Consider the following 16,804-nt stretch of genomic DNA (forward strand, 5'->3'; position numbering starts at 1 on the left):
GTTTTTAGAGATTTTCCAGTGGAGATATTTACACACTCCACTGTGTCGCATTGTATAATAGCCGTCCCATAAGAGTGTGTATGTGTGTGCGTGTACAGGATAATCTCCTAAACGGATCATCATGAATTATGGAATATATATTCCAGGCAACACGGTGAGTAACATAAGTACATTATTTTTTTTTGTTTTGTTTTATATATATAAATTTTTACATTAAGGAGGTGCATATATAAAATGTTAGGTAATATATTTCGTTGTGTAAGATAAACTCCTAAACTAATGAACCGATTATGATGAATTTTGGACTATATATTTTCGGCAATACGGTGAGTAATATGGGCACATCTTTTTTGCAAACTTACCAAATATGAGGTTGTACTCACCAAACTCCAAAGACTTTTAAAATAAGTTTAATACGAAAACACTATAGAAAAGAATTACTCTACATCAAATTTTGAGTTTTAATAGGTAATACGTTTGTAATATTTAGCATAGCTCTGTTCTTATTTTAAAACAAAATGGCGTTTAATAACGATCGTGGAATTCATGTTCCTCTTTGAATTTTATGTATCCTTCTCGATGTGAATATTGCTGTTTTTGCTTGTATTTTTTTTTTTGTCTTTTGTCTTTCACTTTTTGTTTTGTTTTTGGTTTTGTTTTGTTTTTTTATTGTTTTTTTTAATTTTGTTCGTTTGATTTTTTTTGTTTGTTTTTTATTGGGTTTTTTTTATTTTATTTGTTTTTTTTTGTTTTTTTGGGGGGGGTTGTTTTTTCTGTTGTATTTTGTCTTTTGTATTTCGTCTTTTTTTTCCTTTTTTTGTCTTTTTTTGTCTTTTTTTTGTCTTTTTGTTTTGTTTTTATCTTTTTCTGACGTTTCTGGATACCTGAAATGTGTTTAGAAAGAAAAGTGAGTGCTTTTTTCGAAAGTAATAAGCGAGTTTTGCTAAACTGGCCTAAAATTTTGTAAATTTTTTCAAAATAATTGTCTCCCTTGTTAGGATTTGAACTCTCCTGTTTTGGTTTTTTCTTTTTTTTTTTCTTTGTTTTTTAGCAAAACTCAATTTTCGCTAATCATCTTTGAAAACTGTTTACATTTTAATTAATTTTCTACGTTATCGTTTTTCGTAATTTTTGGATATGTTCATTATTACGACATGACAATTAAGTTGATAGCATTGGTTTTACTTGAAATTCAATATTCGATTTTTTATTTCGCTCTTATAACGAAGAAGCACCGCTTTTTCTTTAGGTCATCATAAATGATAATAATTTATGAATGAACAATTAAATTACTGACATAATGCTATGATTTTTAATGAATATTTTAGTAATATATCTAAATAAGTAGCGAGTGTGAACATTGAGGAAGCATAATAATATGGCTGAAAAAATCAACACTTTTTCTGATTTGTGAAAGCTTAGAAAATAAAGCTGTTATCAATTAGAAGATATTACACGAATTAGATAAAAATAAGAAAAAGGAGCAATCTCTAACAATTGCGCTCCCTAGACCAAGATGGCGGAAATGGAAATAGTTGATGCAAATACGATACGAAGCCACCAAGCATGAAACGAAACAGGAAAAAAAATAGATGTAAAAAAATAAAACAAATTGTTAGCACGTCAAGGGTGTAAGTTCCATTATAGAAACGTTGATTTAATTCGAATAAAATAAAATACGTATCAAATGCGCTTGAAAGCCAAATCACAACGCAATATTAGGAAAATAAACAAATACTTTATTTGTTTGAAATTTATAATTTAAATATATTTAGGAGCCAAAACCTTTATCCTCAGTATGTTGTTTTCTTTATTTATTTATTTCTTCTCTCTTCTGCTTTCTTGCCATGTTGTAAAGGTGGAGAAAGAAAATTGTTATTTTTTATTGTTTCGTAGTATCACAAGTGTTAAAACAAAAACAAACTTTATTCAAATAATACATTTAATAATAAAAGTTTATTTTTCTAATGTTTCATGATAATACAAAAAAAAACATTTTCTTGAAACAAAACACATTTACATGGTTTTACATTTCGCATACGAAACAATAAGAAAATAAACAAACTTTTTTTATTTTTTTACATTTCTATAAATGGAGTCTTTCGGAAATAATATATTAAATATATTAACACAAAAAGTGTTGAAACTGAGATAGTTTGTTTTTTTTTTCCTTTTTTTTTTAATCGAGTGTCTCTATATGGTTTCGTGTTTCGTTTCATGCTTGGTGGCTTCCGTTCCGTATTTGCATCAACTGTATCCATTTCCGCCGTCTTGGTTTTGAGAACGCAATTGTTAGAGATTGCCAGAAAAGGTTAGGAACTTCAAGAATACATGTTACTTCGTTTGTTTGCTTTTGTTTTTTGTTTTGTTTTGTTTTTCAACTTGAGAAATTAAAAATAAGTAAATAAAAATCGACAGTCATTTTTCTCCATCTCTCCTCTGCATGTCTAAAAGAGGCTCTCTGTTTTGACAAACTTCTGGGTCTGACCTTTACTCTGGACCTGAAATGAGAGATTTACGTCAAATCTGTAGCCAAGGTCGTAGGAAAAATGCTTGTCATTTTACAGTTCCAAAAGATATCTAACTTCCGACGCATTCCTCCGCGTGTATAAGAGCCAGGTACGTCTTAAAATGGAGTATTATTATCATCTGGGTGAGAGCTGCTCGAAGCACCTTATCCTGTTTTGATAGAGTTCAAAATCGACTTTGAAACCTAGTAAGCGATGTTCTTTTTACTTCCGTGAAACCTCTTTCCCACAGAAGAGATGCTGCGAGCCTGTCTCTGTTCTACCTTTACTTTCATGGTTAGTGCTCGTCTGAGCTTCAATCTGTATTCTTCCCTTGTCAAACTTTTACAAAAAGAACATTTGTCAAGTGCAACGACTACCAACAGTTTCTACCACATTCTATCGGTGCCTAACTCTAAACACAAATTCCATGAACAAAGGTTCTTTCCTAGAACTGCCCATCGGTGGAACTTTGTTCTGCTGGGCTGCTTTTCTAGCTGATTACAATATCGTCGTCTTCAAGTCTAATGTAAACAAGTTATTGTTCAGCTGCCCCCTAAAAAATCTATTTCTACTCCATTTCCACTACTAACTATTAATACGCTGTTGTTTTAGTGACTACCGTACACTCATTATCCTCGAGTGGCCTTCGGGTATTGACAAGGGATTTTTTAAAAATCTGCACATCTATTTTTTTCTACTTTTTTATTTATGATAATTTATTTTCAAACAATGAGTAAGAAAAAACTAAATTACAAAAACTTCCATATTTTTTTTTTGTTTGTATGATAATAAACGAAAAGTGGCAATCATTTGAATTATATATTTTTTAGTTTGAAAATATGTGTTTTGCTTATGTTTAGAAAGACATTCAGTGAATTCAGATATAGTGTAAAGCTAAACTCATTCCTTTCAGATGGGAACATAATATTGAATATTAAAATATGAAAATCCGTTCAATCTAGGTTTTCTAAGTAAGAGGTCTTAACTTGAAGGTTTTAAAGGAGAATATGAATATTAACACAAAATCATTTTATTTCCGTATCAAAATTCTTGAAAGGTTCTTAAAGGATTTTTCCTCTTTCTTTTCCAGATTTGCTTTCATTAAAAATAACGACAATTCACCATTGGCCATCACCGTTACGCCATGTGCATCTCATATCAATTGGAAGGTTACGTTTCGTGCAATCCAGTGTAAGTTAGCAACGTTCATTTGAAAATTTCACCTTTTTTATTTTGTTTATATAATAAATAATAATAGATGAGTGTTCATAAATCTAAAAATAAAACAGATGACGTAAGAAATAGCAACATTCGCAACAACATTTATAACAACATTTACATAATCAAACAACATTCACATTGGAACAACATGTTCCTTGGCACTTTAACATTTTTTTCATGCCTTCATGACCAGGGAGGAATAAATGGTGTTCCTGACGATTCTAACCGTGGCTGCTTGTGATAAGAAATGGGGATGAACCGCCCTCTGATTACAATCTGATTTCGCACTTTAAGCATCAGCTTAACGTTAAAATCAGCACCGACCTCATAGTCCCAGCAACCTAGCAATTATCTCAGAAGACATCACTCTTGTCCAGTCTCTTTCTTTTGACATCCTCATCAATCCCCATCCACACTTAGGAATTGACTCGCTTGTTTTATAAGGTTGGAAAGCATCAGCTAATTTCTATCCAGATTTAGTAGTAATCGGATCTTTAAAAACACTCACTCCAATTATTTGTTTGGAACCAACTAAATAATACAAAGCGCTAAACAAAACATAATAAAAAAAAAATTAACACTGTTTAAATGCAAAAGGTTGCCGAAACCAATTGTTTTCAAAAATATGTTAAAAATAAAAACATCCGCAATAAGGTAAGCGCGAACGCGGACGCATAAACTGATAGTTCGGATACAGTCCGCGAACATATGCAGCCACAGCTAAAGTCGTACAATGGCGTTTCAAATGTATGTACTTAACGTATCCGAGGGGTGATGCACAGATGCTGCAGTCGTTTAGAAAGTTTTAGCGAGATATACAACCACACTACTACTACTACAATATACATATTATATATACATATATATATACATATATACACATATCTATATATGCATATACATATATATGCATATATACGTATATATATATATCTGCGTGCATATACGTATATATGTGTGTGCATATATATATGTGTGTGTATATATATATGTGTGTGTATATAATATATATATATAATAATATATGTATAATATAATATATAACAATATATAATATATACATTATATAATAATATATATAATATATATATTATATATATAATGTATACATAATATAAATATATATAATATATACATATATAATATGCATATGTATATGAATGTATGTAAATATATATGCATATATGTAAATATATATGCATATATGTAAATATATATAGATATATATATTCATATATATACACATATATATGCATATATATAAATGTGTATACACGTATATATACACACACGTATATACATATATATGTACATATATATGTACATATATATGCATACATGTATGCATACATATATATGTACATATATATGTACATATATATGCATACATGTATGCATACATATATATATACATACATGTATGTATACACATATATACACACACATATATACATATATATGTATATATGTACATATATATATACATATATATACATGTATGCATACACATATATACGCATATCTATACATATATATATATACATATATACATATGTACATATATACATACATATATATATATATGCATATATTTACATTTATATATATATATATATATATATATATATATAAATACATGTATATACATATATCTTTTTATATATCTATAAAAGTGAACGTATGTGTGTGTGTGCGTCTGTGTACATTTCCTTACGCAATAACTCTGTCAATTTTTACTCTACAGACTCGAAATTTGATATACAGGGTACTGTGATTTTGGGAAAATCGATGTGATCAGTTTTTGGCCAGAAATTTGGCGATTAAGGGGTCAAAGTTCAACGATTTGACCTTTGTGAACTCTACCAAACTCCTTCGACAATTTTGGGTCTACGCACTTGAAATTTTAGATATAGGTTCCTTGGACATGGATCTAACTTAATAACTTTATTTGAGCCCAAAACAATAAATTTTAAGGGGTCATAATAGGAGGCAAAGTTAAAAAAAATGGACATCTGGGGTCTCTTCCAAAATACTTAGAAAATTTCTGGTCTAAATATTTGAAATTTTACATAAAGGCTATTCAGAGATAGGGCAAGCTTTTTAATCATTTTGGGTCGAAAATTTTTAGTTACCAATATATAAATGTTTGTATGTATGTCTGTTTGCATGTTTGCCTTAAACTTTCAATAGAGGCGACGGATTTTACCAAGATCAGTATCGTTTTAAAGTTCGACCTGTCATACGACAAATATCGAAAAATTTGCTAAAACATTAATATCTTCCCCTTCAACTAGGCACTTTTCTACAGGGGGGGGTCACTTTTTTCGCCGATATTTTTGAAAGTCATCCTCTTCTTTTAGATTGTCTAGCCTTAATTTTAAAAAATATCGCTTCCGGATTGGCGGTGGTCGTAACAGCATAAACGTTAGGTTTTACCCCGTTCTTTTCCTCGTTCGCGGTACGGGTTCAAGCCTGCCTTCCTACCACCACTTCTTTTGCTCAACATGCACATCCAAACACCCGGGCAACGCTGAAATGCTAGTATGTATATACACACACACACACACACACATACATATATATACTAGCATGGGTGGCCGGCGTTGTTTGGAGGTGTATGCTGAAAAAAACGGTCAATTCTTTTAACTTTGACCCCTATTATGACCCCTTAAAATTTATTGTTTTGGGCTCAAATAAAGTTATTAAGTTAGATCCATGTCCAAGGAACCTTTATATAAGATTTCAAGTGTTTAGACCAAAAATTATCGGAGGAGTTAAGTAGATTTCTCAAAGGTCAAATCGTTGAACTTTGACCCCTTTACAGCAAAATTTCTGGCCAAAAACCGATCAAATCGATTTTCCCAAATCTCAGTACCCTGTATATCAAATTTCGAGTCTGTAGACTAAAAATTGACAGTTATTGCATCGAGAAATGTACACAGACAGACACACAGACACGTTAACTTTTATAGATATATAGATACATATGTATATACATATATATACATACTTTCATATATACCACTGGACTTATAATACACAACCACTCTGCTAAAGGACATCATGGCACGTAAGAAAAGAAAAAAGAAAAATATATTGTATTGTTTTTTAAAATAAATTCTGATGAAGTCCTTTTTATAAGCCGAAAATATGAAACTTTAAATAAATAAATATCTGTTTATTAAAAAAAAATACAAATTCGCACGTGATCGTTCTTTCTAACCTCACATTTTAAATTCCATTGTTCCCGTGCTTCTTAAAAGTGGAATAATACTTATACTATATATTTATATATATATCCACACATATATATACATATATATATATATACATATATACACACACACATATATACTCACATATATTTATAAATATATATGTGTGCGTGTTTTATCTAGACACTATACAATTAAGATACTGCCGAATGGTACCTGTCTCATATCCTCTGTGGATATTATATAGCCACGCGTGATTATCTAACCAACCAGTAAAGATCACTTGCAAATAATGATTAGCACTGACAGCAATAAAGCTATTGCATTTCCCTTGCTTGAAGAGTTTCCAGATTTTTAGCCTTCATTTTTATGGTCGATGAATATTTTAGCTTGTCAACCATCTCCACTTTGGGATCATGTGAAACTTGTGTTCCATTTGGTAGAATCCCCTTTGTATATTAGGTTAATGAATCATATATACTACCCTTCATTAAATTCAATTCATTTGCCATGTAAACCACTTTCTTTTCCTTTACCAAACATAGCGATATATACACCTGAAGAAAGTCGAAGGTTATATCGACCGAAACGTTGTGAAAATAATAATTGTTTCAGATTTTATTTGAATAAAATTGGTAATTTTGTCGTCATAAAATGTCCTCATCAAACTTCATGAAACTCTTCCGTAAGGATTTGATAAGTACTTATTCTGAATGCGGTCATTATTAAAATTCATTAACATTATATCCATATGAACACATCATGCAACGTAGCTACTGACACGTATACAAATGACCAAGCTGTGGTACGAGCGTGACGTCACAGAAATAAATGGATATATAGACATCGGGATCGAGAGGAAGAGGAGAGGAAAAAAAGGAAAGAAAGCACGTGTAGGCGCTGATGCAAGATTCGTTAATCCTCCGAATCTTTGCAAGATTGTTGGATAACCGTGAACTTTTGAACGAATTACACACATAACAGCTGATTATAGCTATAAACTAAGAAACTGTTAATTGACGCAAAAAGAGAAAAGCAGAAATGCGGCTATGTTTTGTTGGCTTTGAAAATACGTGTCAGGCGGCTTGGCGTTGAAACGACCGGCAATAAATGCCCTTTCTTTCAACATAAAACATCATATCGAAGGCTGTAATGAGATTGTCATTTGTTTTTCATTCTAACATACTTGATACTGCTATTGTTTTGAAGTAAAAAAAAATAACGTAAGATAGTTAAAGCACTAACAAATTGTTGGAAAAACAGTAACTTGTCTTTGATAACATTTATTGCATATTTTTCTATCTCGTTTGTGTTTTGTTTGCTCTTGTTAAAAATGCTCTTTTTTATCCCTTTCTTGTTCTTTTAACTAAATGTATCCTTTTTTTTTAATCTTGCATCTCGTTGTAGTAAACATTTAATAAAAACTGATTAGTTAATGAATTTTGAAGTTAAATTACTAGGTGCGAGCAATTTAATGGTGAAAAACTGATAGGGGGCATGGTTTTGAAAGCTGGTTTATCGTAATATTCTCGTAGGTTTCCGATTACTTTCTATTTTATTTGAAAGATTAAAACTTTAAGTTAATCTTTAAAAAGAAAAAAAGCTGTTTTCACGGCAACATCGGAAACAGAAAAATTCAGCTAAATTTTGAAGTTAAATAAATTCAATGTAAAAATCCCTTGTAGGATAAATATTAGTTTTTTGGGGACTATTTCAAAGATAATTAGTAAAGTAAAATCTTAAGATATTGAATTATTTTAAAAAAAAAAAAAATTTTTAAATAATAATAAAAAAAAACACCTTGTTTTTACAAAAAAAAAGCGAGAGTTTCGGCTTCGCACAATCAAAACAAACAAAAAGTCATAAGTTCTACGAAAGCTCAAAATGTCAGAAAGTTGTTTATTTTCAAATTCACCTTAATTTCTGTATTTTTGAAGATTATAAAAAACATTAATTAATTTAGTTAATCCTAATCGTTGGAAGTGCTTATTTAATTATAATATTTATTTATTTAATTACATGATGACTCGATTTATTATCAAACGTTTTCTAACGATAAATAAAATTAACCCTTTTTAAATAAAGTAAAATCTATTCATTGGAAAAATAAGCAAAAACAATTTATTAATAATTAAAGAAAATACGAAGGGCATGACGAAAATCATGTCTGCTTCCTTTTTGTTTTCTGTTTCTTTGTTCTTGTTTTATTCTTTTTTCTTTTTTCTTTTCTTTTTTTTTCTTTTTTTTTACAATTTTGCCCATCCGTAGTTTATCTAAATTAATCGTAATTTAAAATAATATCATAAGTAATCAAACATCTTAACAAAAATAACCTTCTTAGTGACACTCAATATGGTTTCCGTTCTGCTAGATCTACAGCAGATGTCCTTACAGTTATATCGCATAGGATTAGCAAATCTCTCGACGGTGGCAATCTTTCTAGGGCAATTGCTCTTGACATATCTAAAGCCTTTGATAGGGTATGGCATAAAGGTTTACTTCATATGATCGCTAGCTATGGTATAGCTGGAAAAGTCTTCTCAATTATTAAATCATTTCTTTCTGATAGGTTCATAAGAGTAGTAGTTGAGGGGCAAAAATCAGAAGCTCACAGTATTAATGCCGGTGTCCCTCAGGGATCCATCCTGGGCCCAACTCTTTTCCTGATCTACATTAATGATCTTCCAAATCATATCCTTACATCATTTGTAGACATTTATGCTGACGACACTACCATTTATGGTACCACATCTAAGACAGTAAACGAGCAAGTACTCTCCAATTCTCTCTCCTCTGATCTTGAGCATGTAGTACAATGGGGAAAGGAGTGGCTGGTTACTTTTAATGCATCTAAAACCAAGCTTCTCTCTTTACATCATCAACATTTTAATCCACATTTGTCATCAATTGAAATGAATGGCTCTCGTCTTCAGGAGGCCTCAAGTTTTGACAAGCTTCTGGGCTTGACCATTACTCCTGATCTTAAATGGAACACGTATATCAAATCTGTTGCCAAGGCCGCTGGAAAAATGGTGGGATCTTTCTATCGATCCAGTAGATATCTCACTGCTGATGCTATTCTCTATCTATATAAGAGCCAGGTACGTCCAAGGATGGAATACTGTTGCCACATCTGGGCAGGAGCTGCTAGAAAGGACTTGTCCTGCCTTGATAGAGTTCAAAATAGACTTCGTAGCCTCGTAGGAGATGTCCTTTTCTCCTCCTTACAACCTCTATCTCACAGAAGAGATGTTGCGAGTTTGTCTCTGATGTATCGTTATTTTCATGGAAAGTGTTCAACTGAGCTTCAATCTATGGTCCCCCCTCGCCAAACTTTCACAAGAAACACTCGTCTAGCTGTAAACACTATCAATAATTTCCCCCACTCTTTATCTGTGCCTAAACCTAAACATAGATTCCATGAACAAAGCTTCTTTCTTAGAACTGCACGCCTGTGGAATTGTCTTCCGTTTTCCTGCTTTCCGGCTGACTACAATATGGTTGTGTTCAAGTCTAAGGTAAATAAGTTCTTGATGAGCCGTTCCATATAAGTTATTAAATTTACCAAATTTTCATTACTAATGATTACTATATTGACCAACTTCTACTGTACACTCTTTAACCCTTATCCTTGAGTGGCGTCTGGGCCTTGATAATGTGGTGATGCCTTTGTAAAGAAAAAAAAAAAAATTTCTTAAATTATGTTTTTTTTAGTAATCTTGGATCTCAATTTTTCATTTTTTTTATTTATTTTTTTTTTAGGATTCTTATGCTAATGTTTATACCATAATGCAAACAAAAAAAATATTATAATATTACATTTCAAATTTTTTTTTTTTTTAGAATTGATATTAAAATCACATGAAATATTTTTATTATTATATAATTTTTGTGAAAATATTGAATAAACAATGCCTAATACAATAATAATATCGAGAGTTCGATGAATTAATTTTGCTTCAAGTTATATTGATTGTATGAACTCGGACTTTAGGGGCTTTTTTCGTATTGTTCTTGAAATAGTAAAAAAAAGTTAATTCTCAACATGATGCTTTATTTTTTATCAAAAAAGCAAACAGAAATTTACGCATCTTTTTTTTTTAATACTTAAAACTTTAATTTTAGCAAAGGTGTTTTCTGTTTGATTCTCCTCATGTTCGTAGTATTTTATCACCTTAGATCCTCATTTTTAATAAATAGGATCTCCCGATCACCAAAAACGCTATCTAAAAAATAAACAAATAAATAAAAAAATGATGTCGCTTTTTGGGCCGTGGGTGAAACTAAAAATATACCTTCTTGGTCTTCTAGCTAGGATCCAAGAGTAGTATCTGTTCTGTCTCAAGACAATATGATGATATCGCGGGGTTTCCGTTCGCGCCGGAGGTTTATACAATGGAAATATGCTACAGATTCCTATAAGGATATTGGAGATAAACCGTAATAATCAGACATATTCTGACACTACATTAACCAGGTTACTTAAATAAATAATTTTACAGTTTTAACAAAAGGGCTACAATGATATCGCGGGGTCTTCACTCGTGATGGACGTCTGCAGAATGCCCAGCAGCAATATATTACGTATGAAAGATGCTGCTGTGGAATTTCCACAGATCCCGCTAGTATTTCTTATGGTTTGTTCAAGAGAACACTGAAAAAAATCTCATATAAAAATTATTTGTTTTACAATTTTTAAAACTAAAATAAAATGAAATTTACAATTTTCTCCGGAAGACGTATGTGAAAATCTTTCTTACCCTCAAAAGAAAATAAACAGTTAAAAGAAAATGAATTCAACATAATATTTGTTTTATTATTAATAAAATGGACGGTTTCTTTAATTTATATCGACAATGTCAAAGGTCATGAAATTACTTAAATGCAGTTTTAATTAAATACGCTTTTAATTAATAAAAAATAACGAAACTTGGCTATATTTTGTTGAGTTAAAATTATTTCTCCTAGCTGCACCTATTCAAATGGAGAGATGTTCTTCCTCTTTAGGTAAAAGAATATGCATGCGCTTTAAGGCGATTTTTATGATCACCACGGCAATTTGGTACAACACAAAAAAAAATATTTTTCGCAAATTAAACAGAAACGCGATCTCCTGTTGCCTACAAGCCGCTACGTCAACGTAACGTAATTTTCCAGCTAACTGGCCTTCTCTTTCGATAACAACATGTCAGCACAGTTAGGAGATAGGTTCGTCGATTTCAGAGTGGCAACAGAGATGTGAATGACAAAGCGCGCTCCGAACGCCCATGCACAGCCACCACCCCATCACTGACAAAAGTGCATTGAGAATTTTTTGTAGAAAAATAAATTCTTGGAGCATAAAAGTCTGCTCGTTTTAGTGATATCACTCCTGTTTTTCTAGCCCTTCAACATTTTTGTATTTTAGTTAAAAATAGAATGCATTACTTTGGAACGACTCTCGTCTATCATTCAAACACCGTAATGTTTGACTATATGGTTAAGTTTTAGTCATTTAGAACTGCTTTAAAACTTCACGACTCACTCATTTTTCGATCAAATTTCAAACAATTATTACAGTTTATAGATCACTTTCTCAGCTATATTATGGAAAAAAATTTCAATTTTCGTTCAGTAAAACAAAAGTTATGATGAATTTACTGGTGTTCAAAATCGTAATAAAAAAACGTAAGGAGGTGAGCGACGTTTTTTATTACTGGTTTCCATAGCAACCACATTGCTTCAACGACCGTTGTTGATACCAATCCACTGCTATCGCGAAAAGAGAAGTAACAAGTGAAACAGAGAGAATGAAGAATGAAAGGGAGATAATTGGGTGATTTTATTGAAAGCAGACGAGTGCCGTACATTGTTATTACATATGTGTATGTTATGTTCATGGGGGGGGGAATAAGGCTGAAATTTAAAAAAAGAACAAATGAATTTACTGTAAGCCTGGGAAAATCATGGATTACAATAGAAAAATGTGAGCTTGAAAAGTAATATGGTTAAGCCTGAACATGGAAAAGTAAAGGACTAGCTGCTAAAACTGCAAAAGAAAAAGACAAGATATTCTAGTAAAAAATATAATAAATTTATAACTTAAAATATTGTAGCGTTAAGATTTTTTTAATTCAATTTAAAGATTATATAATCAATTCTTAATGCTGCAATATTTTAATCATAAAGTTATTGTAGTTTTTACAATAATATCTTGTCCTTTTCTTTTCCAGTTTTAGTTTGTTTTGTTTTTTTTGTTTTTTTCTGACTCTGCCCTCGCCTCAAAACTAGACACTACCTCCCTCCATCCCTCCCTTCCCACTGGTCACAATTTTGATGACAATAAAAATATGGTGTGGAACATTCGTTAATCCTCATTCAATCCCGAGAAACGTCGGTCTCCCTGCTAGTAGACAGATATTCATAACCACAATACTCGTAAGTAAAATGAATTATATGACAAATACAGGCCATTCGTTTCGTTTTTAAAATTGATTTGGATGTTTAATGTTTTCTATTGTTATGAGATTTGTGTTTCCTATTTTGTCTTTTTATGATCTCATTTTTATGATTACTGCTAATCGTCATCTCCATTTATTTTCAGTGGATTCCGTCACAGAAAATACATCCACAGCACCTTTAATTCATCTTCAAAATTTCACAAGCGGCGCAGCAAGCACGTATAGGGACGATAATAGCCGAAAAGGGTTATATTTAATTGAATTGGAACCTGTCACGAGAGAAACATACGCCCGCATTTATGTGACTACAACGCCAACAACTGACCGAGTGTTTCCAATACTCCCCACAGACAGCAGAGTAAACGTTACTCTGAAAAATAAAGCAATTAACATTATATGGAAAGCCAGCTCAACTACACGTGGTCAAATTGAATACTGCGTGGTGCTCAGTCGAAAGCGACCGTTTTACAGTCATTGTGGGGCTCTAGCTCATCTGTACGGTGACGTAAAGCCTACTCTACCGCCGCATACAGGTTTTGGTTTCAAAGACGAAAAAGAAAAGAGAAAACAGTTAAAGAAATCAGCGAAACCAATTCGTGCCGCCTCGAAGGGGCAAATATTTCACGACTGCGTCGGTAGCGAACTTTCATACGCGTTCAAAAAGGCGAAGTCGGGTCGAAAATATTTCATAAATGTCTTCGCGATCAACAAGGCAACCAATATGTCCATCAGTTATGCTGGCTCTCAGGTGAGACTAAAGCGCGGCAGAAGGAAACGTCTCGCGTTAAAAGAAGGGAAGCTCCAAACGTTAACGTTTAAACGGAAGAAAAATCAAAAGGTTCAATTCAGCCTTGGCAAGGATGTGAACGTTTTGAACGTGCATATGCAGGCCTGCGGTGGCACCATGAAGATTCGTATCTCCAAGAACAAAAGAAAGGGGAAAATCGCCAGGACTACAGTAAAATTATTCAAAACGCTTACGTTTAAAGACATGAAAAGCGGAGATTATCAAATAAGTATTTCTGGCGACAAGAAGAGGAATCTCCTTGAACAGTCGATGACGTTATTATTCTACGACAATTCTTCTCAAATAGATGCACCAAAACTGCCCCAAAACATGCAAGTAACAGCGTCGGCAAATTTAATCCAGTGTGATCGAGTTAGTCTCACTTGGATGTCCGCTAAGAATAAACAGCGCTATTGTATATACAAGAGCATAATGCCAGATACGCAAAGCAAAAACACGACGAACTTGAAAGCAAGACCACAATGCACAGCACTCAGCGCGAGACAGAAGTCGCAGAAAGTTCTGTGTCAATTTGCACAACACACGACAGGTGAAATTCAAGAAGAATTAACAGAAACAGTAAAGGAACTAAATCCAGGCACCAGTTATATATTCTCTGTCTATGTAGGCTCAAGAGAACAGGAAATGTTTTCGTATCAGTCCGTATTTGTTAGAACGAAATCAACCTGCTAACTAGGATTGTTGCTACATCGTCGTACGCTCACAGATACGCTCTTACCGGCAGGAGTGGATTGGGCCACCGGGAGGAACACCGAGCAGATTTGCCTGTCGGCTGGTGTTACTTGGCGTCCAGCAAGAAGGCTGACAACCTGATTAACCTTAGTTTCAATCGACGTGTGTGTGTGTGTGTGTGTGTGTGTGTGTGTGTGTGTGTGTGTGTGTGTGTGTGCGCGCTATTTAGTTACGTACGTGTCTGTATGGTTTGATCTTGTATATGTTTATTTTATTTAAGTGTTTGTTAATAAACAAATAAAGCTATTTTAGTGATCATAGACCAAATGGGATGAAGGACTTGACACTGAAACGTGTTCTCATACACATTTCATACGGCCTCATATTTTAGGGCCCCCGCACAACGTCCTATTTTCCCATCTATCGGACAACTGTATGAACTGACTGCTGTTGCCAGAACCATAGCCTACGCTACTGTCGACTAATGTTTTCCCCAGTCCAATATCGGGCTTCCAATCCACCTCTGCTTATGTTGTTGCACATCCTCACATAATTGTATATACGATGTAAGACTAATTGAAATAATTTTATCATTGAAAAAAAAATGGGCATAAAAAAATTACTGATGGCAGGAAAAACTGAAATGGGTTACTAAAAAACGAAACCAAACAAATTAAACTCAAATCAGCATTTTCATATAAAATCAAATAAGGAAAAGCAAGAAATATAATCATACAAGTTAAATAAAATTTATATAAGTAAAAAAATAATTATGTGAGTTAAATAATAATTATATTAGATAAATAATAATTACCTGAGTTAAATAATAATAACATGAGTAAAAAATATATTATTTGAGTGCAATAATCATTATATGATTAAAATAATAATTATGGGTTAAATAATACGTATACAAGTTAAAAATGATATGAGTTTAATAATTATATAAATTAAAAAACACCTTTATAAGTTATATACTACTTATATAAAACAATAATATTTTTAAATAAAAATTAAAATTTGCGTTAAAAAATTCGTTATTGTCCAGAATTCAACCTAATTTAAGAAAAAATGGGTGAATTTTTATAATATACGTATCCGTCATGAAAAATAATATAATTCCAAAAATCATGGAAAGTTTCTAACGATTAATAGTAAATTGTAGCTATCACAAGAGGCTGGTCTTGACTTATATTTTTGGAGAGGTTGTTAAGGTGGAAGTAACTCCATTACCGATCCCTTCCTCATAAAATTTGATTTTCTTTGTAAATGGAAATAATTGATGAATTTACATGATTTTTGGAATATAACACTTTTGTTCTGTGACGGATACGTACATCATAAAGAGTTTTCTGTTTCTTCTTTTTGTTTTTTGTTGTTGTTTTTTTTTTGTTTGTTTTTTTTTTTTGTTTTTTTTTTTTCAATTAGGTGCAATTCTGGACAAGACCAAAAAGAAATAGTTTACAAAATTCAAAAATTTTACCAAAAGATTAATTCTTAAAATTTTTTTTTTTTTAATTTAAAAGAATCTTAACATTTTAGATTTTAATAGGGCAAATAATGAAAACTTTGTTGCCAGAAAAATATTGTAGTTTAAGACTATCTTCAGGATTCTTGGTTTTATATTAAAAGCAACAATTTTTTGTTGTTTTATTGAGACCTAAAGATGATCAATGTAAGCGATTATTTTTAGGAGATAACCATTATATTTCCATAGTAAAAGAAAATTAAGTTCCAGAAATTAGTTAAAATAATTCTACATCCGGTTGGAATAAAAATACTCTCTCCTTCATACAGGTTACACACTTGTCATATAGAATTAACGAAGCCAAAAGGCTACATCTATATCTATAACTGTGGACGAAAGAGAATGGGATGCGCTTGCAGACAGTGTCCACATTCATCTTTTGGGTTTGTAATAGATTAGAAATTGATGTG

The 16,804-nt window shown here is 31.9% G+C and overlaps 1 protein-coding gene across 2 annotated transcripts in view; it reads left to right on the forward strand.

The window, feature by feature from the left end:
* LOC145285803 (protein NDNF-like) overlaps nucleotides 1-15,574 on the forward strand; it is a 280,481-nt gene extending 264,907 nt beyond the window's left edge. For both annotated transcript variants that reach the window (XM_080134187.1, XM_080134186.1), the window contains exons 3-4: nucleotides 3,601-3,701; nucleotides 13,530-15,574. In XM_080134187.1, the coding sequence (XP_079990313.1) occupies nucleotides 3,601-3,701; nucleotides 13,530-14,866 (1,438 nt within the window). In that variant the 3' untranslated portion in view covers nucleotides 14,867-15,574. The remainder of the gene's footprint in view (nucleotides 1-3,600; nucleotides 3,702-13,529) is intronic.
* The last annotated feature ends 1,230 nt before the right edge of the window (nucleotides 15,575-16,804 follow it).

Source organism: Euprymna scolopes, chromosome 10 (assembly GCF_053919585.1).
Source record: "Euprymna scolopes isolate OS-2025 chromosome 10, ASM5391958v1, whole genome shotgun sequence".
Lineage (NCBI taxonomy): Eukaryota > Metazoa > Mollusca > Cephalopoda > Sepiida > Sepiolidae > Euprymna > Euprymna scolopes.